This window comes from Lontra canadensis, unplaced genomic scaffold, assembly GCF_010015895.1.
Source record: "Lontra canadensis isolate GAN:19392208 unplaced genomic scaffold, GSC_riverotter_1.0 scaffold200, whole genome shotgun sequence".
Taxonomy (NCBI): Eukaryota; Metazoa; Chordata; class Mammalia; order Carnivora; family Mustelidae; genus Lontra; species Lontra canadensis.
In genome coordinates, this window is record NW_022631194.1 from 852784 (window position 1) to 879094 (window position 26311).

Sequence of the window (26311 nt, forward strand, 5' to 3'; positions counted from 1 at the left end):
GAAATCACTTAGCAATAAGAATGAATAAAATACCAATACATACTACAAAATAGATGGGATTTGAAAACACCCCAAGTGAAGAAAGCCAGACACACAAGGCACACACTATATGATTTTATTTATATGAAACATGTAGAATAAGGATATCCATAGACACAGAGAGCAGATTAGAGGTTTTCTAGTGCTACTAAAATGGGCAGATACGGCGGGGGGGGGGTGATTTTTTTTTTAAATATGTGGTTACTAGATTTTTTTTGGGGAGCGGTGGTGGATTATGAAAATGTTCTCATATCAGTGGATTGGAGAACACAGGAAATTTTAGATCACAATGTGTGAAATGCTTGGCATAGGTGTAGCTTGTTGTCCTGGTGGAATGGAGCATTACAGTTGTCAGAAGATCCTATGTAGACACCACTGTTATAATTCAGCTAAAAGGCCCATGTTTTTATTATGTAAGGAATTTTTCAGAATGAAAACATCTAATTGTTGATCTCATTAGAGAGCCCACATTCCCTAGTTAACTTCCTCAGGGCACTCTTGACCTCCTTGTTTCTCAGGCTATATATGATGGGGTTCAACATAGGTGTTATAACACAGAAGAACACAGAAATCAGGATATCCATGTCCAGGTTGTAGCCTATGCTGGTTCTGTCATAATTGAAATTGGCCGCTCCAAAGAAGACCACTACCACAGTAAGGTGGGATGCACAGGTAGAGAAGGCCTTGCTCCTACCCTGAGCAGAGGGAATCCTAAGAATGGCAGAGATGATGAGTATGTAGGACACTCCAGTAAACAGGCAGGGACTCAGGCCAATGGTGGCACTGGCCACATGGAGCACAGATTCATTCAGAGAGGTGTCTGAGCAGGAGAGCTTCAGGAGCAGTGGAATGTCACAGAGAAAGTGGCTGATTTGGTTGGGTCCACAGAGCGTGAGTGTGGCTGCCAGTACCGTGTGTGTCACAGAATTCACCAGCCCACACAGCCAGGACCCAGTCACCAAAAAAACACAGACCTTCACACTCATGAGGACTGGATATTGAAGAGGGTGGCAAATGGCCACACAGCGGTCATATGCCATAGCCGCCAATAAGACACCCTCAGTGCCAGCACATGTCACGAGGAAGAAAATCTGGGAAAGGCAGCCCTCATATGAAATGGTCTTCTTCTCCCGGAAGAAGTTCACCAGCATGACTGGAATGGTGGTGGATGTATAGCAGATGTCTAAGAAACTCAGGTTGCTGAGGAAATAATACATTGGAGTGTGGAGAGCAAGACTGATTCTAGTGGCTGTTATTATGAGCATGTTCCCCGCAAGTGTTGTCAGGTAAATGATCGAGAAAACCAGGAAAAACAAACCTTGTAGATTGGGGTGGTTGGAAAATCCCAAGAAGATGAATTCTGTTACATCTGTTTGATTGTTCATTTCAAATGGTGTCAGAGCTACAAAACAATGAGGTTTGTAGGAGAGTCTTCAGAGAGATCACAACTTCTCACTCAACAAATCCAGCCAGTTCAGGCCTAAGGACCTCCCATGGATTTACATCACTGTTGGTGGGTGAAAATAAATGGTCAAACCAACATTAAAATGTTGGTCAAATCCAGCAATAAACCACTAACCTCTTCATTAGAGCAAACTCATGTAGCTTGATCTCATTGTCTTAGTAATATCTGCGATTGTTGCCCTTTCTGTAAGCATCTCATTTTTCTTTCATTTTTTTCCCAAGAAATAACATTTCATTGCAAAATTCTTTTAAATGTAGAAAGACAGGGGGACCTGGAATGGCTTAGTCATTAAGCACCTGCCTCCAAGTGTCCTGGAATTGAGCTCTGCATTGTGCTCCTTGCTCAGTGGGAAGCCTGTTTCTCCCTCTCTCTCTGGCTGCGGCTCCCCATGTTTGTGCTCTCTCTCTGTGTCAAATAAATAAATAAAATCTTTCAAAAAATGTATAAATACATAAGTAAAAATTCAGTCACTTGTAGAATCAGAGCCAGTGTTACCTTTTGGTATTCACAATTATAGTAGTGGGTTTTTGTTTTTTTGTTTATTTTTTGCAGTTATGTAAATCTTGATCTCTATTTGTTGCTTTAAAATATTAAGAGCACTTGTTATGATAAGCCCTGGATGATGTATGGAATTTTGAACCACTATATTGTACACTTGAAAGTGATAACACTACGTTAATGATACTGGAATTAAAATAAAATATTGGAAACAAAATTTCCAAAATTAGAAAGGAAGAAGTAAACTATCTCTATTCACAGATGACATGATCCTATGTATAAAGAAAATACCCAAGAATCCACAAGAACAATATTAGAGCTCATAAACAAAGTCAGCAAAGTTGCACACACAAATATCAGTTATGTTTCCATATACTAACAATGAACAATCCAAAAAGGAAGTTAAGAAATCCATTCCATTTACAGTAATATCTAGAAGAATTAAGTGCTTACAATAAATCTTACTGAGGAAGTGAAAGGTCTGTATACTAAAAACTACAAAACATTGCTGAAAGAAATTAAAGAAAACAGCTAAATAAAAAGGCACCTATGTTCATGGATGAAAGGACTTAATATTGTTAAGATGTTAGTACTATCCAAAGTAATGTATAGGTTCAATGCCATCCCTATCAAAATTTCAGTATCCTTTTCCCACAAAAATGGAAAAATCAATCTTCAAATTCATATTCAGGCAAGGAGCCCTGAATAGAACACCAGGATACAAACACCTGTACAAACACATACAAACCCAAAACCTTCCTTTTATGAAAAAGGAAGAATGACTCACATTTCCTGACTCCAAAACTTACTACAATGCTGTTTTAATTAAAACAGTATGGTATTGGCATAAGGATGGACATACAAATCAATGAAATAGAATGGAGAGCCCAGAAATAAATTCTCACATAAATTCTTACACATATAAAATGATAATCTCACATGTTCAACTTTTGTTGAAAATGACCTTTCAATGAGGGAAAATACAGTCTTTTCAACAAATGGTTCTGAGAAAACTGGATATCCACATACAAAAGAATAAAGTGCACAAAATTAACTCACACTATGCACAAAATTAATTCAAGATGGATCAAAGACCTAAACTTAAGAGCAAAAACTATAAAACTCTCAGGAGAAAACATTGAAGAAAATCTTTATGCTATTAGTTCTGGCAACTATTTTATGGATATGACACCAAAAATACAGGCAACAAAAGAAAAAATATAGATAAATTGTACTTCATCAAGATTAAGAAAGTGTCATCAAAATACACAATCAAGAAAGCAAACAACCAACCTATAAAATAGAAAATATTTGCAAATCATATATCTTATAAAGGACTCATATCCAGAATATATAAAAAACTCCTAAAATTTAACAATAATCAAAAAAGAACTCAATTCAAAAATAAGCAAAGGACTTTAATAGACATTTCTCCAAAGATAATATACAAATGGCCAATAAGAACATGAAGAGATGCTTAATATCATTTGTCTTAGAGAAATGCAAATCAAAAGCATGAGCTACCACTTTTCACCTATCAGGATGATTATAATGAAGAAAATGGAAAATAAAATATGTTAATGAGGATATGAAGAATTTGGAACCCTCAGGAATTGTTGACAGGAATGTAAAATGGCACATCTACTATGGGAAACAGTTGTCAGTTCCTCAAAAAGTTAAACATAGAACTACCATATGACCCAGAAATTCTATTCCTTGGTACATATCCAAAAGAATTGAAAGCAGGGACTTGAACAGGTGTTTGTATCCTGGTGTTCATGGCATTATTATTCACAATAGCCAAAAACAATTTAAGTGTCCATTGAAGAATGTTAGGATAACATTTTGTGGTATATGCTTATAATGGGCTATTATTCAGCCATAAAAAGGAACAAAGTTGGGGCACCTGTGTGGTTCAGTGGGTTAAGCCTCTGCCTTCAGCTCAGGTCATGATCTCAGGGTCCTGGGATTGAGCCCTGCATCAGGCTCTCTGCTAAGTGGGGAGCCTGCTTCCCCCTCTCTCTCTGTCTGCCTCTCTGCCTACTTGTGATCTCTGTGAAATAAATAAATAAAATCTTAAAAAAAAAGGAACAGAATTTTGATATATACTACAACATGAATGGATCTTGAAAATATTATACTGACATTATGCTAAGGCAGACACAGAAAGGCAAATATTATATGATTTCACTTATATTATGTGCCAAGATTTAACCTCAGTCAATCAAACGTTGCATGTTTCCTGAAAAAATAATTAATACAATTGCTAGCTTTCTGTTAAGTTATCCATTCTGATAGGTTCACAGCCATTCAAGTATGATTTCTGTACCTTTTTCAATCTTGGATGTGAGACATCTTGAGACAGATATCCTACTTTCACTTACTATATGTAGATGGTGGCTAAGTCAACTTGACTCCTCTGTTTCCCAGTTTGATGACTGCATTCTCAAGAAGTAGCATGACATGATCTAAGCAATGTGCTCTGTATGTAATAGATGTTCAATCAACTGTAGTTACCATGGCTATTATTTTTAATCCATACAAAAATATTTTAATATATTTTCTTTGACTCTGCTTTCAAAATTGTATAAATATGATCCCTTTTCAATATAGTCACTACTGATAACCCAGTCCAAGCCACCAATTTCTCTTGCATCAACCACTGCAGCAGACTTCCACTTCCATCCCATCCCTGTTCCCATTTAATTTGTATCCACACAGCAGCAGCAGCCAGAGTGAATTTTTTATAATCTAAGCTAAATTATGCCACTCCTAAACTCAAAACCTTCCAAAGTTTTTCCATTTCACTTATTTTATTTATTTATTTATTTATTAAAGATTTTATTTTATTTATCTATTTGACAGAGAGAGATCACAAGCAGGCGGAGAGGCAGGGAGAGAGAGAGGAGGAAGCAGGCTCCCCGCTGAGCAGAGAGCCCGATGCGGGGCTCGATCCCAGGAGCCTGGGATCATGATCTGAGCCGAAGGCAGAGGCTTTAACCCACTGAGCCACCCAGGCACCCTCATTTCACTTATTTTAAATCTAAAGATCACACCTTGGCCTACGAAATCTATGGGATCTGACCTCTGACTGCCTTTCTGATATTACTTCCCACTGTTCTTCCTTTTTGCTCACTTAGCTACACAGAGCTGCTTTCTGTTTTTAACAACACCAAACACCTTCCCATTTCAAGAGCGTGTACTTGCTATTTCCTTTGCTAGAAATACTTTCCCTCCAGATTTTTGCTTGTTCCATCTCCTATTTTCATCGAGGTTTTTCCTGAACTGTTACAGTCTCGGGGATACTTTTTCTAACAATTCTATTTAAAATAGAAGTCACATCACTTTTTATCCCCTTACTTTGCTTTACCTCTTTTTGTGGCACTTATGCTACACTTGGCATGAAATTATTGATATATTCACTTCTATTTGTAGTATAAGTTCTATGAGGCCAGAGGCTCAGTTTTGGTCATTTTCTATCCCTAATACCTAAGAGAGAGCCTAGCATACAGCTTATGATCAATAAGTATTTGTTGAATGAATAAATATATCTGTGTTTTAGGTGACTATGGAATTAATTATATTTCCTGTGAGAAAGTCTAATTCTTTTCCATTTTGCCTACTTATGCTTAATTATTCTTCCATATATCTCTCTTCTGACCTGTGAATATCAACCCATCATGCCAATCAATCTACTTTAATCTTTGGAGTACAAAACTTTACACATTGGGAATTTTAACATCTTACTCTATATTGGCTTTTTTTCTTTTTTTACAATTTTATTTATTTATTTGACAGAGAGAGATCACAAGCAGGCAGAGAGGCAGGCAGAAAGAGAGGAAGGGAAGCAGCCTCCCCGCTGAGCAGAGATTCCCAATGCAGGTCTCAATCCCAGGACCCTGGGATCATGACCAGAGCTGCAGGCAGAAGCTTTAACCCACTGAGCCACCCAGGCGCCCCTCTATATTGGCTTTTTATATAATAAATTATCCTCATTAGTAAGAAAGCAAACATAAAACCTAGCTTATTTTTATTTTTCTCATATAAGTTATCAATTACAGCAAAAGCTATCTTGTTAGAACCCCAATTGATATATGTTACTTGATTAACTTTTAAATGTGCCCCAAATTTGTCTCTCCAAATTACTGAAGAGACAGAAGGATTTATCAAATTATTTAATCAGCAACCTTGATCTCTTAACCTGAAGGGCGGCCTCCCTACAAACATGTTCAATCACATTAAACTGGAAATCATATTCTCAGATGCTGTCTTGTTGGAAGCAGGGATCTCTCTAAACCCTAAAATATCTCTAGCCCCTCTCTACCTTAAAATCCTGCACTGGCCTACATTCTCTATCAAATGAAGTTCAAATTATTTTACATGGGTTCAGAAAGAAATCCAGATTTGCCAAGTTTTGAAATGTACCATTTTGGGGGCTTTCTTTTTTTATGTAAAAATATTTTACTTTGGTAAATTTTCTAGCAACATGATTATGTGAACAGATTTCTAAGGCCACCACCCAAGGCTGTAGAAAAGGCTTTTGTAAACCACAGCTTTGAAGCTTGTTCCAAATGCAGTAATGATGGATATAGTGTACTACACTGGTCAAGTTGTTAGCTCTAGAGTTAGATTTCTTAGGATCAAAACTCACTTTTGTCATCCTTTAGTTATGAGATTTTGGGCAAGTTACTTAGTCTCTGCTTAATATTTTCATGACTAAAATAAGGATTGAAATAAAAGGGCTCATGTCTGAAATAGAATAATAAAAAAATAATTCAGAATATAAGTGGGCAAATATAGCATTTAAAAAATAATTTTAAAAGACTCTAACCATTTAGAGAAAAAATAGTAGCATGCATTAGAGAGCTTATAACATAGATAGAAATGAAATATATAACAATAGCAACACAAAGGTTGGATGAGAACGTGATAAAGTATTTTATATTTTTCTTGCAATATACATTGTCATAAAATATTAATTCAAGGTAGACTATATTAAGTAAATAATGAATAATAAAATACATAGACTAAGCACTAAAAACTAATACAAAGTATATCCCAAAACTGACAGATGAAATGAAATAAAACAAAAATAAAAATTCAATCCAAGGGACGCCTGGGTGGCTCAGTTGGTTAAGCAGCTGCCTTCGGCTCAGGTCATGATCCCAGCGTCCTGGGATCGAGTCCCACATGGGGCTCCTTGCTCGGCAGGGAGCCTGCTTCTCCCTCTGCCTTGCTGCCACTCGGCCTGACTGTGCTCACTCTTTCTCTCTCTCTCTGGCAAATAAATAAATAAAATCTTTAAAAAAAAATTCAATCCAAAAGAAGGCACCAAGGGGTAGATGGGACAAATGGAAAACAAATAGTAAAATATTAGACTTAATTCAACCATATTATTAATACCAGGAAATATAAATAAATTAAATATTCCAATAAAAAGAGATTGTTAGACTGGATTTAAAAATAAACCAACTAGGGGCGCCTGGGTGGCTCAGTGGGTTAAAGCCTCTGCCTTCAGCTCAGGTCATGATCCCAGCGTCCTGGGATCGAGCCCCACATCGGGCTCTCTGCTCAGCAGGGAGTCTGCTTCCTCCTCTCTCTGACTGCTTCTCTGCCTACTTGTAATCTCTGTCTGTCAAATAAATAAATAAAAATCTTTAAAAAAAAAATAAACCAACTATACCCCTTTTCAAGAACTGTACTTTACATGTAAGATCTTGGATATGTTAAATAAAAGGATGGGAACAAATACAGAATTTAAAAGAAAACATTAAACAAGTTGATGTGTATGCTTTAAGATAGATTGCCAAAAGTAAAAAGGAATGTTTATAATAATAAAAGGGTCCATTTATCAAGCAGACATAAACAATCTGAGGGTTTTGGAGGGGCAGGAGGTGGGAAGTTGGGTGAGCCTGGGAAGTTGGGTGAACCTGATGGAGGGCACGTATTGCATGGAGCACTGGGTGTGGTGCATAAACAATTCTGGTACACTGAAAAGAAATTAAAAAAATAAAAAATAATTAAAAAATTAAGAAAACATAACAATTATAAAAGCATCTAATAACAAGGGCATGTGGGAGGCTCAGTCATTAAGCATCTGCCTTTGACTCAGGTCATGATCCCAGGGTCCTGGGATCAAGCTCCGCATTGGGCTCCCTGCTCAACAGGAAGCCTGCTTCTCCCTCTCCCATGCCCCGTGCTTATGTTCCCTCTCTGACTGTGACTCTCTCTCTCTCAAATAAACAATAAAATCTTTAAAAAAAAAAGTATTTAATAACATAACCAAAATATTGACAACAGAGTTGGGCAAGTTCACAGTCACAATTGAAGATTTTAATACTCTTCTCTCATTAAAAATGATAGAAAGTAAGCAAAAAATTCAGTAATATAAAATATATTATGATAACAGCATAATCCTGACACCAAACTGTGATATGGTCCTTATAAGAAAAGAAAATTACAAGCTAATATCTTTCACGAATATAGACACAAAAATTCTGAACAAAATATTATCAAATCACATCCGATAGTAACTTAAAAAGGATAATGCACCATTAACAATTACGGTTTATCTCAGGAATATAGCTTGTTTTCCACTTAAAAATCATTGGCATCCTCATATAAATAGAATAAAGGAGAAAAACTGAACATCTCCGTGTTCACATTTGACAAAATATATTTGAAAAAGTCGTCACCCATTTGTAATAAAAAAATCCAACAAACTGGCAATAAATTAGGACTTCTTCAATCTGGTTAAGTGTATCTACAAAAACCTTACACATACTATCATACTTAGTTGTGACATATTCTGCGTAATATGTAAAACAAAACAAGGATGTTTACTGTCATCATTTCTACTTGAAATTATACTTGAGGTTCTAACCAGGGCAATAAGGGAAAAACAGTAAAAGACAAAACTATTTGAAAGAAAGATGTCAGCCTGCTTTAATTTACAGATGTCATAATTTTGTCTTTATGAAATCAAAAGGAATTAACAAAATAATAATTAAAAATCACAGGAAGCAAGGTCAGTATACAAAGATCAATTGCATTTCTATAACCAACAAACACTGGAAATGTAACTTAAAATAATACCATTTACAATAACTTTAATTATCAACAAGTAAATAGGAATAAATTTGACAGAAGATTTACAGGATTTCTCTATTGTAAAGTACAAAATACCACTGAGAGAAATTATAGACAAAAGTTATCTTACAGACTAAATGCAATCCCAATAAAAATTTCAGTAATTTTTTGAGAAAACTCCAAGCCGAGTCTAAAATTTATATGGAAAGTTAAAAGATCTAGAATAATCAGGATAAACTTGAGGAACAAAAATAAAGTTGGAGAACTTATACTTCCATATTTCAAGAGTTAGTATAACTTTAAGTGATTAAAATAGTATGACATTATTGCAAGAAAAAACAAATATATCAATGGAACAGAACAGAGAGTTTAGAAATGGACCGACAAGATTAATTGATTTTCAGCTACTAAAGCCATTCAATATAGTAAAGAAATATTTTTTAGAAAAGGAACTGGAGCAACTATATGTTGCCACTATGTACATATAAATACACACACATATACATATATCAGAAATACATATTTGAATATGTGCATAGAAAATAAAGAATTTTGACTCCCAACTTAAAGGAAAAATTGATAATCCTACTTCATGAGAATTAAGAATTTTGCTCTTCAAAAAACACTATTAAAGATAAATAGCAGTCAAAAGACAGGGAAAATATTTATCTCACAAAGGCATCATATTCAAAATATATTTTAAATAATTATAAGTCAATAACAGAAACACCAAAGACAAATGAACAACCCAATTGAAAAATGGAGACATGAACAAATACTTTACAAAACACGACAACTAAATGGCCAGTAAATTAGGAAAAGATACATCAACATTAGGTAAATGTAAATTAAAACAAAATGAAATAGGTTAAAGAGGATATTCTTTCCTGTTCCTGATTTTAGGGAGAAAGCATTGAGTATTTTACCATTAAATATGATGTTGGGTATAGATTTTTTAAAAAGATGTCTTTAACAGTTATGGAAGTTGTCAGCTATTCTTTAATGAAAGTTTTATCATGAATGGATATTAAATCCTCTTGAATGATTTTTCTACATCTATTGAGATGTATTTTCTTATGATCCTACTTCTGGGATTCCAATTATATGTATACTTGGTGTTGTACAATAGTGCTCAGATATTCTGGAGTTTTTGTTTTTTGTTTTTTTATTCTTATTTCTCTTTGTGTTTTGGCTTGGGTAATTTCTTTGACATACTGTCAAGCTCCCTGATTTTTTTTTCAGCCGATGAGCCCATAGGAAGCATCCTTTATCTCTGTCAGTGTTTTTTCCCGTCTTGCATTTCCATTTCATCTTTTATTATTCTATCTGTCTGCTGAAATTACCTGTCTGATCTTGCACATTGTTCACCTTTTCCATTGAATCTTCTAGTCTATTAATGACAGTAATTTTAAATTCCTTCTCTGATAACTTTTTACATCTCTGTCATATTTGAGTCTAGTTCTGATGTTTGCTTTATCTTTTTAGACTGTGTTTCTCTTTTTGTATACCTCATAATTTTTTTTGAAACTGGAATTGTATAGAACATTAGAGACTGAAGGAAATTTGTGTGGGGGGGGGCGGTGCTTGGAGATGAGCATATCTTTCCTCCTGCTAGGCCTTTACTGTAGGAGTTTGAATTAATGGAGTGAGGAGCTGGGCTGAATTTGGCTTGTCATTTCTATGGTTACCCTCAGTGCACCACAGGTTTCAAATTTTTCTAATGATATCTTGAGCTTAGGTCTAGGCAAGTTTGCCAGAGTTTTTATTTTTCTCGATTTTTACTCCCTGCTTGGTTTTGGATTTTTCTTTTATACTGCTAACCCTAGAGATAATCTGTTTAATGAATATTTTCCATCTGTACTCAACAGTTAGTTTTATTTATTATTTGTTAGTGGGCTGGTGGGGAATAGGAAAGAGGTGTTGCCTAATGTTCTGGTTAACCATTAATCTTAAGTTCTGTGAACCCGCGTCTTGGGGTATGGCCTTGCTTCTTCCCCAGCTGCCAGTGCTAGGCCTAACATATATTCCTTCTCTTCCCTGAGGGAGAGATGTTTTTTCTGTCCCTTCCCCAGCTGCAATGTTTTTCCACAGTGTCCCAAGATGACAGGTATTTTCTGTTGCTTTTGCCCTTCAGATTACAGTTTTATTTCTGTAAGAAAAATGTAGTAAATGAGAAGAAGTTTGGGGAGCAACTGTTACTTCTCCCACCATCCTCTCCCAGATAGTCTCTTTATTTTTGAAATTTTCTGTTGAATATTTCCTGGTCTTCACCGCGAGTATGTATGTGGTGGAGTTCATGGAGGAAAAGAAAGATGGTGAAAACCTTCTTGTCTATGCTTGTCTATGGCCCCCAGGGACTTCACATTCTCATACTAGCCCACTCTTAGTGTTTAACAATTCATTAAATTCACAAAGAAGCTGAATCTTATCAGTTTATATGGTATCTGATGACTTCTTCTCTAGGTTAAATAAAAAATTCTTGTATCCTGTTTTCTCTGTAAGAGGCTATATCTCCCCAGTTTTCTGTTTAGTATTTGCCCTGAAACCTCAATTCCCTAATGGGTTCAAGAAAAGTCATTTGTTTTCATTATGTCCAGCTTTACAGTTATTGTTATAATACTGGAAACCAGACTTCTTCTAGCTCTCTAAATCTCAGAGTTGAAACTGGAAGTCTATACAGCCACTTTTTAAAATAATTTGGAAGTTTTTAATAAAATCAAACATACAATTATTCTATGAACCAGAAATTCCATCCCTAGGTATATATATAGCCAAGAAAAGTGGGTGTATATGATCACAAAATGATTTACATGATAATGTTCCAAGCCAATTTCTTTAGTAATAATACAAACTGTAAATGGTTTGCCTATCAACAGGAGAATGGATGTAAAAGTGTGATATATTTATGCAATGGAATAGCATACAGTTATTTAAAATACTGATACATGTATAAACACTGATGAATCTAAAACACTTTAATGAAGGAAGACATAAAAAAATTTGTACTGTATTTTCTTAAAAGAAGTTTGAAAATGGGCAAAACTTATCTCTGGTAATAAAGTGAACATATTCATTACGCATATATTGTGAACATATAATTACTAAAACATAATAATTACTTCTGGATGACATTTTTGGGAAAGGCACATTAAGGAATTTCCTAAAGTGAGGGAAATGTTCTATATTTTTATTTGGATAGTGATTCCATGAGTTCATATTTACATAAAAATTCATCAACTTGTACACTTAAATTGGAAGAGAGAGAAAAAGTACAGAGGGAAAAAAAAGAGCAAAAAACACACTCAAGGGACTGCACAAGAAAACTATTGCTCAAAACCATTGACAGGGGAAAAGGAGAGGGCTACAATACTGTCATTTTTCTATAAACAGCAGAATGCAGATTCTGAGGTTTCAGAAGTTTATGTCATAGCCAGGTTCGCCCCTGCTTAGCTGGGTGGTGCTCTGGTGCAGGAGTAGAGCTGAGCCCCAGCAGTGGGCAGCCTGAGGATCCCCAGGGTCACACAGGGAGAACTGATTCTGCTGCTTGGAGTGCATCTAGGAGAGGTTATACAGCCTCTCTGCAGGCAAAGGACACTGTGGGCGCCATTGAGCTACACTAGCCACCAATATAGGAACAAACGCACCAGTGAGGGCTACAACTCCCCTCCAACAACTCTCAATTTGTTTCCTACAGTTAAATCTCTTACAGTTTGTCTCCCTCTCTGTTTTTTTAAATCTTATTTTATTTTCCTTCCCTTCCTTTATGCTCATCAGTTTTCTTAAATCCCATATATGAGTGAAATCATATGGTATATATTTTTTAATTTTTAATTTTCTTCTTTTCTTTCTCTTTTCTTTCTTTCTAACTTTTTTCTAACAAGCATCTCATAACAAGAAGACCAAAAGACACCTAGGATCTAGCTTCCTTTATGTATTTTATTTTACCTTATTTTATTTTTAATTTTTTCAATTTTTATTATTTATTTATTTCTATTTCTTTAATTCTTTTTCTTTTTTTCCTTTTGAAAAAAAAGCATGTGGAAAGACTATGTCAGACCTGTCCTCTCAGCAAACTCAAAAAACAAACAAACAAACAAATAAAAAAACTGAGCAGCCCTCCAACAGAGTTCTCAAAAAATATCTTCTCTTCCCTTATGGGGTAGCAGGGAGTCTACATATCTGGACTGTCTGGAAGCCAGGCTTTGGTGTGAGAATGGGCAAGAATGACTGAAGAGTATCAACAATGGCCCATAAATCACATTCTAGGCGAGGGTAGACTGGAAACAGGCAGCACCTGGAGGGTAATGGCCTGTGTTTTAGAAAATTTTGAGCTTTGAGAAACTTGTTAAATATCTATAGATCTAGAAGAAATATATATGTACCCATGCACAGTATCTTCCATTCCATTTCAATGGAGTCATATAATTGTGAAACCCACCTCTAGAGTCCTTTATAATTAATGTGCCTTTTGTTAAAACACCTTTGTTCAATCCAAGAAAGTAGTCTGAGAACTAAAACCAGATCAAAATAAAATGGTCTCTAGCTGAAGCTGTGGGGTTTGGAAGGTTGGAGAAGATCCATGGAGCAATAGTACACAGAGAAGGAGCTTGTTCTGAAGCACTTTGAATATGATGGGTGGTGATGCCATGGTGAGGGCACTGAGTCAGTTTAGGCAGGCAGGGATCATTAATTAAAACCTGAAATAAATGAGGCACAGCAAGTATGGGGGGGGGAAGATAGTGGATTAAGATAATGTTGAGTGTTAGGTACCTGTGAGATATCCACGTGGAAATGCCCAATAGGCAGCTGGAAAAAAAGATTTATCTTCAGGAGACAGGGTAGACCTGTCTAGAAATGGTTTTGAGAGCAATGGTATTGAAGGTGGCTGTTGAATCCATAGTCATACATGAAATCAACCAAAGAGAATATATGGAGTGAGAAGTCTAAGGTGGGGCTCTTGTAATCCCCATAGTTCACAGGAAGTATGGTGGACGATGTGTCCAAGAAGGAGGTTTGCCTATATTAATCACCCTCACTAGGTTAGCTATGGGCATCACTTCACAGTAAAGCAACATTAGGGTTGGCTTCATCATCTGTATGTCCTCTTAGAAAATCTTTATGTGATACTTGTGTATTATTCTTTATTTTTCTTTATCAACAGCATAGATAGATTTCACTTCATTAAAAATCAGTGATATGCATTTTCTCTCAGCTCACAATATTGAAAATGTAGAGGTAAAATACTTTTTTACAGGTAAATACTTAGGTTTATTCACAGAAAGAAATGAAATCCTTCACTGAAGGTGGTCCCACAAAGAGAAATTGATGTATGACCTATGTATAACTAAATTGTAAAAATGAATTTGAAATGTTTAAGGACTTTAAAAAATATGGTCCTTGAGGTTGTATACACTGCTTATTTTAGTTGTTTTAAAACATGATTTGAAGTCCATTCCTGAGGAACATATTGATGGGACATTATATACACACACACATGTGTGCATACACATGTAGGAGAATCAGAACCATACTAAATTCTTTTTTTTTAAATCTGACTACTATAATATTTTTGTGAGCCCAGAGGATGGAGTGAGGAATGACAGCTGTTTTATTTTTTATATTCTTCATGCTTATGCTGTTTTGTATATAGTAACAATGCTGTATCAGCACGATCATCATCAAAACTCACCATTAATAAGCACCCCTGATACACTATAGTTTATGTGATACTCTGGACACTTGCCTTTTGGAATTTACATAGTACTGCATATGAATAGGCAATCTCAGTCTCAACCCCTCTGCTTTATAAGAATGACCTTTCTCTCCATTTTTAAGTGAGACTGTGTTTTATCAGAAAAAGAGGTTAGAGGGTAAACCTTTACAGACTGGCTCTACTCACAAAAATGTCTAGCTTGAAAGAAATCTTGTTGAATTTAGTTTAAAAGAGGTATGTTTTTCTTTAAAGATTAAAATAAGTTCAGTATAACCCACCTAAACAAAAAATAAAACAAAACTCTGATAGGGTAACTAGGTGATGGGCATTAAGGAGGGCATCTGATGTGATGAGCACTGGGGTGTTATATGCAAATGATGAATAACTGAATTCTACATCTGAAACTAATGGTTGAATTTAAATAAAATTTAAAAACTAAAAAATAAATATAACTCAATGAGTTACTTTGGAAAGAAGGAACATTTTATACATAACTGAATTCAACCAGAATCTTTCAAACCAAATGATGAGACACACAAAATAATAATAGCTAGCACTTACAAAATGTTTTGCTGACTAACCTTAGGGGTTTATTTCCTTCGAGGAAACAAAATAAGTATAATATAAACCACGATAGTTGGTGTGATTGTGAAAACCTTAGAACACACAAGGAAAACATCTATTCATATTTCCAGTGATGCAAAGAAATGATTAAAATTTAAATATAATTTTCATGTTGCCAAGTAAATTGCTATCTACTTAGAACATAAACACACAGATACACACACACAATGATTAGTAAGAGTAGTCAAGATAATTCTTCTAAAAGAACATCCAAAATATTTGAAGTGTTTGTGGCAAAGTTAATTTATTGCTATAAGATATAAGCTATTTTTGCTTTGCCCAGATTTCTGTTTGTACCCTTCCCCATCATATGGGCATGTAAGACCAGATAAAATATTCAGAAGTCATTAAATAGGCAATGCTTCTCAAAATTTAATGTGCATGTACAGCATACGTATTTATATCAGGCAAACTGGATGGAAGTCCCTTTTATCTCAAACTATGATGAAAATGAAAAGATGACCCTGTTCTTACCTATTCCACTTTGGAAAAACTTCCCACCAATTTTGTGATTATCTAGTCAAGGGCACCTCAAAGTGGGACACTGTGTTTTTTGTCCTCTTGTACATACCATTAACACCATCACTATAACTCCCACTTAATGCTAGTTGAACATGTCCTATAAGCCAGGCACTATTCATGATTGCTCCATGAATTCTCAAACAACTTGAAAGTGTAAGTACTATTATTAGCTCTGTTTGCAGTGGGAGAACAGAAGAGAGAACAGAAGCTCAAATCTTCAAAAGATCATCCTGATAGTTTGTTTTGACCTCTCCCCATACTACTCTATGAATGATGTGGAATTTGATTACAATTCCCTTTGGAATTTCAAGTATTTCTTGATAATCCACTTGGCCAAATTGCCAAATTCATATTGAATTGCAAACCTCTCACCCTTGTGCTTAATTGATCTGGTAACTATTCTTCCTTTATCTTATTTAGACTTGCAAATTTTTATTTTAGTAACTGTATTTCTACTACATATGCAAGAATTTTAAAATACATAGAGAATAATGAGACCCTATCATGGGAGATATTCAAGCAGTCTAGATTGCTACATGCCTTGCAGAGAATTGATTCAGGTTTCAAGTGCAGATCATTTGAATTGTTTGTACAGTTCCTTTCAGACCTGGCATTACATTGTTCTGCCAGTGTTTTTACACACCTGAAAACATGGCATTATTAAGACCTTAAAATGTTCATATTCAGAAGAACATATTCAGACCTAATATATCAATATATCCATAGTTTTCACCTACCTTGGGAAAATCCCTATTTAACATTCATGAACATACTTTGGAATAGTAACATTCCACATGACTGAAACATTCCTGGTCTAATGTTATATGGAGACAAATACATAGATAGATGGATAGGTAGATAGATAGGTCCCAATTTTTACTTAATAATTAACTGTTTACATCTTAGAAGACTTTTTATTTTAAAATATTTATAGATTGACAGGGAATTACAAAGAAATGTACAAGGAGGTTTTACTAAGTTTTTAAAATTAAAAATTTTATGGGATTTTAAATTTCAAAAAAAGCGGGACACCTGGGTGACTCAGTCAGTTAAGCATCTGCCTTTAGCTCAGTTTGTGATCCCAAGTCCTAGGATTGAGTCCCACATTGGGCTCTTGTTCAGCAGGGAGCTGCTTCTCCTCTTCCTGCTGCTCCCCCTGTTTGTATGCTTTTGCTCTCTCTCTCTGACAAATAAAATCTTTAAAAAAATAAATGTCAAAAAAAGCATATACTTACTGAAAAATTTACCAGAGTCATAGGCATATCAAATGAAAGTGAAATATCTTCACCTTCATGTCACATTCTGCCTGGCATCACTATGAACAGTTTGGTGTGTGTCCTAGTTTTTTGTTTATATCATATAAGATTGACCATACAAAAAAAGTCAGTTTACAAACCATCCCATCTTCCCTTCCATCTCTGCATAGCTTTGTCTGTAATTCTTATGATTGTTAGTAACAATATACAGGTTCCCCCCAAAAGGTTACTCTTTTATAGGAAGACATAAGTAACAGGAAAAATGAAGGAAAACCACCATTTATGGTAGGAAAAGTTCTAAGATGACCTTCCAAAATCCTACCCTCTGGTACACAGTTCTACCATAATCCCCTTTCATTGAGTATGGGCAGGACCAGTCAATATGACTCACAAACTTCAGGGCTTTATGATAGTTAATAAATTGCATGTAAGACACCTCACAAACATCAATGGATTGTAATATAGATATGAGAACCCCTGGCATAGTGAACAAAAAAGTCTCCAAATATGAGTTACGCAAATTTAATTATATTTTATTTAAACAAATATATTGTGTGTCCTTAATGTCATATTATAGGGGACACATAGGAAATACTCTTTCTGCTTGAAAATTACTGCTTTCCATCTGGCTTGTCAAAATTAGAGTAGGAGTAATACTATATATATATATATATATATATATATATATATATATATACTTATATATTATTTATCATGAACAAATTTTCCCCTCATATTATCTTACCTAAGGAATTCAGGCACCTCTTAGGCTTTCAAGCTGATAATCTCTCAGGTAATTTCAATATTTCAATTCTGGTTTTATTATTACTATTGTAGACATTGATAACATGAAAATGATATTTAATAGATGTCATTACATAAATATCATAAAAATGGCAAAGAAAATATGCACTGTATCTTATAATACACCCTTTAAAAGTAGGTATATCCTGATACTGGGCAGTTTTTCTCAATTGTCACGGTAACTAAACTACTTACCACTAAGTTTTGCTGAAAGCTTTGGATTTCTGATTTTGTGGCAGGGCTTCCTGCTTTCTACTCTGTTTTTTTCCCAGACTGGAAAGGATACTCCCTGGTAAAACAGGCTATCAATTCCACGCATCATGACAGAGATCTGCCATTCCTGGACCTGCCTTGAGTATACTCATTGCCTAATACAGGAGTCAAAAATCTTTCTTTGATCTCTCAAAGTATTCATTTTTCTAGAATGGACATTTATAAATGATTGTGGACTGGCCATTTGGGAGTAACCATGTAACCTCTCTCTAAGCAGCTGTTTTGAGATTCCTCAGAGTACAAACACAACTCAAGGGCAACAGCTTGAATAGAAATTGTTATAAATGAAAAACAATTAATTCTCTCATGTATTCATTAAAGTCATGGCAATCATCTTTGCCCAGCATACAATGAAGAGATTAGCTTCTTTTCTCTTTTGGGACATATACAAGTGAATTTCAGTACCAGATTTTTTGTTAGGAATTGTGGGTATTGAATACTGGAAATCTGCTAAGAGAATAAGGACGTTTTACCACATACACATAAAAGTTGGTAACTACATGAGAAGATGATATGTTAATCAGCTTGACTAGCCATTCACTATGTATATGTATATCAACTTATCATCTTGTATACCTTAAATACACACAGTTTTAAATGTTCTAAAAATCAATAATCATGGTATTTTTATAAAATAACTAAAGGATTATATAAATAAATGTGACCAACTGGAAAGGAAGGAAGAAAGAAAGAAAGAAAGAAAGAAAGAAAGAAAGAAAGAAAGAAAAAGAAAAGGAAAGAAAAGATTCATACTGGGTGCACCTGGTTGGCTCAGTTGGTTAAGCACCTGACCTTTTTTTTAAAGATTTTTTTAAAATTTGTTTTTGAAAGAAAGAGTACTCAAACAGGGAGAGGGGCAGAGGGGGATGGAGAGGGACAAGCAGACTCCCCACTGAGCATAGAGCCCAATGCCAGGCTTGATCGCAGAACCTTGAGACCTGAGCTGAATCCAAGAGTCAGTTTCCCAACCCACTGAGCCATCCAGGCACCCCATGCATCTGACTCTTGATTTCAGCTCAAGTTATGATCCCAGGTCTTGGGATTGAGCCCCACATTGGGCTCCACACTCAGTGGGGAGTCTGCTTAAGGATTCTCTCCCTGTCCCACTGCCCTTTCCCTTTCTCTCTCTAAAATAAATAAATCTTTTTTTAAAAAAGAAAGAAAAACTCCGCAGAATGAAAAATGTTTATCTACTCACTGATATTGCTACAGAATCCACCTTCTTTAGCTGGCTTACTTAGGGCACTCTTGACTTCCTTGTTTCACAGGCTATAGATGATGGAGTTCAACAAAGGGGTCACAACACAGAAAAGCACAGAAACAAGGATATCTACATCTGAGTTGTAGCCTGCTTTGGGTTGTCATTGTTGAAGTCAGCTGTCCCAAATAAGGTCACCACCACAGTGAATTAGATGCCCAGATAAAGACCTTATTTCTGCCCTGAGGGAATCCTAAGGATGGCAGAGATGATGAGTAGGTAAGACATTGCAATAAACAGGCAAGGCTTCAGGCCAGTGGTGATGCTGGTGACATGGAACACAGACTCATTGAGAAAGATGTCTGAGTAAGAGAGCTCCAGGAACAGTGGGATATCACAGAAAAAGTGCCTGATCTGGTTGAGCCCACACAAAGTGAACATGACTGCCAGCCCTGAGTGTGTCACAGAATTCTCTAGGCCATGCAGGCAAGTTCCAGTCAACCAATACACACAGACCTTTGGAATCATGAGAAGCAGGCAGTTAAAGAGGTGGCAAATGGTACATAGCATTCATAAGTTATAACAGCCAACAAGATTTCCTCAGCATAGGTCATAGGAACATCTGAGAAAGGCAGCCCTCATATGACATGATCTTCTTCTGGAATAAGTTCACCAGCATGACCAGAATGGTAGCGGACTAGTAGCAGAAGTTCAAGAAGCTCAAGTTGCTAATGATATAATAGAGTGTGGAGGACAGGACTGACTCTGATTACTGTTAATGTGAAAGCACTTCCCAGAAGAGTTATCAGATAAATGATCAAGAAGACCAAGAATACCTTTGTAACTCAGGATGGTTGGGAAATCCTGGAAAGATAAATGAAGTGACCACAGTTCAATTTTCCATTTCTTTGAGTTCTTCTTAACTGAAATGAAAATTAGGAAAGAAAATAAAAAAACAATGAGATATAGTGACAAACACTGGAAGAGCTAACTAACTCTTACTCATCCTTTGGTGGATGAGATGGCATCTCTTCTAAATAGTGTGACACGACACTCTGAGACTGGAAAATATGCACTCCTCCTCACTGCTATGCTCCTTTGCCTTGTGTTTACTTGTCATGCCTATCACTGTTAGTTATTAGCCTGTGAGGCTCCCCACTGGTCTCTAAGTTCTTTTATCTCTTTTATCTCTCTCTTTAATTTATATGTGCGCTGTAAAACTTTTGTTAAAAGGAAGAAAGGAAGGAACTTCAGTCTTCAGCAGTAACACTGAAAAACAATGGCTGATGAGTTAAATTAGAACCCAGTACTTTCCCTCCCAACCTTCCTCCTCCCTGGAAAGAAGTTGCAATAACAAATTCTAACTTAGTGTGAGATAGCCTCCATGACTGTTGCCTCCTGGTGTTACTCACGTGAATTTACCATATTATATGGCAGAAAGGGTTTGTAGGAGTAATTAAGATTATTAGTTGCATGACTTTAAGATATGGGAATTATGTAGGTGGGACTAATCTAATCGCACAAATCCTTAAAAGCAGAGCAGAAGACAAAGTCAGAAATTTGAATCACAAATAGGATTCCAGGTGTCAGTTTGGCTTGAAGATGAAGGGGGCAACATGTTAAGGAAAGGGTAACTTTGGTTCTCAATTCACAAGAAGCTAAGTTTTGCCACCAACTTGAATAAACATGGAAGGGTAATCTTACCCAAAATCTCTAAATAAGAGCCCAGCTTGGCTGACGCCTTTCTTTTAGTCTGAGTCATGTTCTTGTTGTGCCTGTACTTCTGTGAGATAGAAGACCCAGTTGAGCCATGCTGTGCCTGGACTTCTGACCCACAAAACTGTGAGGTAATAAATGAGTGTTCAAACCACTAAGTTTGTGGTAAATTTTATGGCATCAATAGAAAATGAATACACTGATCATCTCACTTGCTATGGAAAATTTATGATTATCAGGGGCTAATTATGACAGACCCCCAATCTAGAAGCCTCAGAAGTTATGCCATCCATTATACTATAAATCTGTGACCACCCCTCCCTCTGTCTGTTCTTTTTTCCTTCATTATGTCTGCAGCTAATACTACCTCTCAAAAAAACTGATAGAGGGAATATAAAGGAAAAAGTCAAATGCACACTGTTCAGTTTCCTAGTCAATAGCTCCAGTAAAAGGCTGGGAGAAAGTCAAATTTGGAATTGTTGAGTAAGATGATATTTCTAGATTATTTTAGAATTTTAATTAGTGTCTTGCCATTCTGCTTTACCATGAACAGCGAATGTATGCTAGGCTGTGACATAACCATCGCAAATTCTAAGAAACATTAAAGTTCATTAACTTGCATCTGAAATAATTTTCTTAGTGGATTGTCTTTAAATGAGGCTTTGTGTCTTGGCATCACCATTTTTCATAGAAACTGTTAAGCTGTCTCCTTTCCTTAGTGTAAGCCAGTGGTCAGTAGTCAAATCTAGCATATCAACTTACTTTTATAAATAAAGTTTTATTGGCTTACAGCCACACCCACTCATTTATGTATCATCTATGGCTGCTTTTGTGGTACAATGGCAGAACTGAGTAGCTAAGAAAGAGATAATATGGCCCACAAAACCTAAACTCATTTCAGACCCTTTACAAAAAAGTTTGCCAACCTCTGGTATAAGCCATTGGGTTTAGGAGTTTGGCAGACTTGGGGTTTTTGTCAGTTGTTATTTTTTTATTATGCTCAATTAGTTGACATATAGTACATCATTAGTTTTTGATGTAGTGTTCAATGATTCATTAGTTGCATATAACACCCAGTACTTATACAGCCACTCTGGAAAACAGTATGGAAGTTAAGGTTATGACATTAAAAATAGAGCTACCCTATGACCCAGCAATTACACTACTTGATATTTACCCCAGAGATACAGACTTGGGATTAAATCATAGCCTTGTCACTTTTTAACGTGGACCATTAACAACTTACTTAGCTACTCTAAGCCTGAGTTTGTTCATGTTTAAGATGAGATAATGTCTGGATTACAGAGTTTTTGTTAAGATTAAATTAAGTATTGAATAAAAGAACAGTGAACATCGTTAACTTTCAACATGTAAGTCCCTCCATTACACCACTGCAGCCATTTCAAGTTCCCCTTTAAAAATGTTATTTCCCTTCCATCCAGATTGACTCAAATGACACACTGTGTTAAGAATAAAATATTATTTTCTATTTATTGATTTGCCTTCTCTGATCTTTTAATTTCAACAGCTATATCAGCTCCACTTTTAAACAACTATTTTATAATTACATACACTTATTTCTCTCTCATAAACCAAATACAATTGTATTTACTTTTTTCTTTATTTTTAAACTATATTTTCTGAACATATTTTCACAAGAATCTTTCAGGGAGGTAAGTAGATTTGATTATCACCATTTTTTATATAAGATTTCCTCTGAAATGGGAAATTAAAAAGCCAACTATCATATGAAACTACATTCAACATGACAAGTAATTGATAAAATTAGACCTAATGCCTCTAAACTTCCTTCTGACAATATTCCTTAACTCCCTGTCAGAAACCTGGGAGTTGTCTTTAGGCCATCCCTTCCCTTATCACCTGCTCATATCTAACTCTTCAGCAAAACCTTCTCCTTCTCATCCCCTCTCTCCTTACCTCTTTTATCACTTTAACATAAAGGTTCAGTCTGGGTAGTACGGATTTTCTCACCCATCTAAATTTTCAAGTCAATCAACCAGAAAAAAGGGATCACATTGAAAAAGCAATGATATAATATAAAAGTGTCACATACACAATTGCTTCAACTAAATTATTCAGTTATCAAAGCAAGAAAAGGTCAGTCAAGAGAAGGTCCCTATGGGACGCCTGGGTGACTCAGTTGGTTAAGCCACCGCCTTCAGCTCAGGTCATGATCCCAGGGTCCTGGGATTGAGTCCCACATGGGATTCCTTGCTCAGCAGGGAGCCTGCTTCTCCAACTACCTGCTCTGCCTGCCACTCCCCTTGCTTGTGCCGGTGCACATGTGTTCTCTCTCTCTCTCTGACAAATAAATAAATTAAATCTTTAAGAAAAAAAGAGAGAGAAGGTGCCTATATGTTGTTGCAGCCTTGATTCATAAAATAATAATATAATAGTAACAACAACAACAACAATAATGATAGCTCACATTTCATGTGCTTACTAAATGTCAGGTATAGTTACTGTACCATGTACTTTACATATGCTAATTTCCTTTAATTCTTGCAACATCTTTGAGAAGGAAAGATCATTACTATTCCCATTTTTCAGAAGAACAAAGTGAAGTTAAGAAACGATAAATAAATGCCTAGTCAGGTAATTAATGAAACCACATATTGGCAAGGATCTGCAGATTCAGAATTCAATTTTACCATTAACTACCATTAACTACCATTAACTAGTCAAAGCATCTTCTTGTCTCTGAACATTAATTTTCTCATCTGTAAAATAAGAAGTCTGGACTAGGTGATTACAAATATTCCTTCCAGCTTTGATAATTTGTGATGATATTTTGTACCTGTTTATTTCTGTCTCCAAGAAGAAACTGAATAACAGCAAGGGTGAGAAAGTCAAAGGTCTCCCAAGGGTAGAATTGTTCATTCCTCTGTCTTCTGGGAGTATAAAGGTAAAGGATAGGATGAAGATTTTAGCCAATACACTGAAATGGTAAACTAAATAATAGCCCCCCTAAGATGTCTATTCCTTAATTGCTGGATCCTGTGATTATGTGGTATTATTTGATGAAATGGATTTTGCAAATGTGTTTAAGATTATGGACCTTAATACATGGAGATTACCCTGGATTATCTGGGTCATCCAAATCTAATCGCTTGAGCCCTTAAAAACAGACAAATTTTTCCAACTAGAGTGAAAAAATATGTAGCAGGAGAGATGAGGCAAAGGGAAGAGTCAGAGATTCAAACATGAGGGACCCAATCTACCTATGGAAGGGGCCACTAACTAGGGAATACAGTCAGCCTCTAGAAAATGAGAATGACTTCTGGATGGCCCACAGCTAGGAAATGGGGATTGCAGCCACATTGAATTCTGCCAATGATCAGAATAAGCCTAGAAGTGTGTTCTCCTGTAGAATCCTGAGAAAGAAACATAGCCCTACTGACACCTTGATTTCAGTCTTTTGAGACACCAAGTCAAGGAACCAGCCATGCCATGTGGTACCCAGATTTCTGACCTACAGAACTGTAAAATAATAAATTTGCATGTTTTAAGTGCTAAACTTGTGATAATTTGTTATGTTTTCTCAGTTGGAGTGCTCAAGACCTATTTAGTCTTTATCATATACCTATGTTCACACACCAGAATTTGAGTTCTAACTACACTCCTTACCGTTTTAGCTTCTGAACATTATATTAGGATTGAAGGTTGATACTTAAATTCTCATTTTTTATCAAGATATAATTGACATATAGTGTTATATTAGTTTCAGGTATACAACATAATGATTTAATATTTGTATATATTGCCAAGTAATCACCACAATAAGTCTATTCAACATCTGTCACCATACAGAATTATAATTTTTTCTTGTGATGTGCACTTTTGAGACATATGCTGTTAGCAACTTTGAAATGTACAATATAATATTACTAGCTATAGTCATCATGCTGTACATTATCCCCAGGATTTATCCATTTTATAACTGAAAGTTTATGCCTTTTGACTCCCTTCACTCATTTCACCCACCCATCCCACTTGCCACCTCTGGCAACCAACAATGAATTGCTACTTAGATTAAACATGAATTTGAAGAAGACATTGCAGGGCACCTGGGTGGCTCAGTTGGCTGAGCTTCTGCCTTCTGTGAATTCAGCTTTGTTTTTGTTTTATTTTACATTCCACAAATAAGTGAGGTCCTTCAGTACTTGTTTTTCTCTGCCTGACTTATTTCACTTAGCATAATGCCCTCAATAACTATCCATGTGGTTGCAAATGGCAATATTTCCTGCCTTTTTATGTCTGAGTATTATTCCATTGCGTGCATATGTATATATTTTAGTGAAAAATGCATTGGATTTTGATAGGGATTGCATTGGCTCTGTAGGTTGATGTGGGTAGTATAGACATTGTAAATTATTCATTCTTCCAATTAATGAGCATGGAATATCTTTCCATTTGCCTGTGTCTTTTTCAACTTATTTAATCAATGTCTTATAGTTTTCAGAGGTCTTTCACCTTGGTTAAATTAATCCCTGGTATTTCATTCTTTTTGATGCAACTAAAAGTGGGAGAGTTTTCTTAGTTTCTCTTTCTGCTAGTTAATTATTAGTGTATAGAATGCAACAGATTTTTGTATACTAATTTTAAAAATTTAAAATCAATTAGCCAACATATAGTACATCATTAATTTTTGATATAATATTCAATGATTCATTAGTTTCATATCACATCCAGGGCTCATCACATCACATGTATATTGATTTTTATCCTGCAACTTTACAGAATTTGTTTACTAGTTCTTGGTTGAGTTCTTAGATTTTTTTATACATACTATCATGTCATTTGCAAAGAGTCATAGTTCTGCTTCTTCATTGCCAATTTGGGATGACTTTTATTTCTTTTCCTTGCCTAATTACTCTGTCCAGGACTTACAAAACTTAAAAAAAAAAAGATTTTATTTATTCATTTGAGAGAGAGAGAGAGCACAAGCAGGAGAAGGAGAGGGAGAAGCAGACTCCCAGCTGAGCTGAAAGCCTGACCTGGGGCTCAATTCCAGGACCTAGAGATCATGTCTTGAGCCGAAGACAGGTACTTAACCTCTGAACTACCCAGGTGCCTTTTTATTTCTGTGGCAT

General features: G+C 35.6%; 1 protein-coding gene and 1 pseudogene across 1 annotated transcript; both read right to left on the minus strand.

Moving 5' to 3' along the window:
• Window positions 1-285: 285 nt before the first annotated feature.
• On the minus strand, window positions 286-16069 carry LOC116861543 (olfactory receptor 1052-like). Its single transcript, XM_032848187.1, has 2 exons — window positions 16000-16069; window positions 286-1441 (listed from the first exon to the last, which is right to left on the minus strand). Exons 1-2 carry the CDS (start codon window positions 16067-16069, stop codon window positions 480-482), a joined length of 1032 nt encoding a protein of 343 aa, XP_032704078.1. The 3' UTR covers window positions 286-479.
• Window positions 16070-19473: 3404 nt separating this feature from the next.
• LOC116861544 lies at window positions 19474-20373 on the minus strand (annotated as a pseudogene).
• Window positions 20374-26311: the final 5938 nt, after the last annotated feature.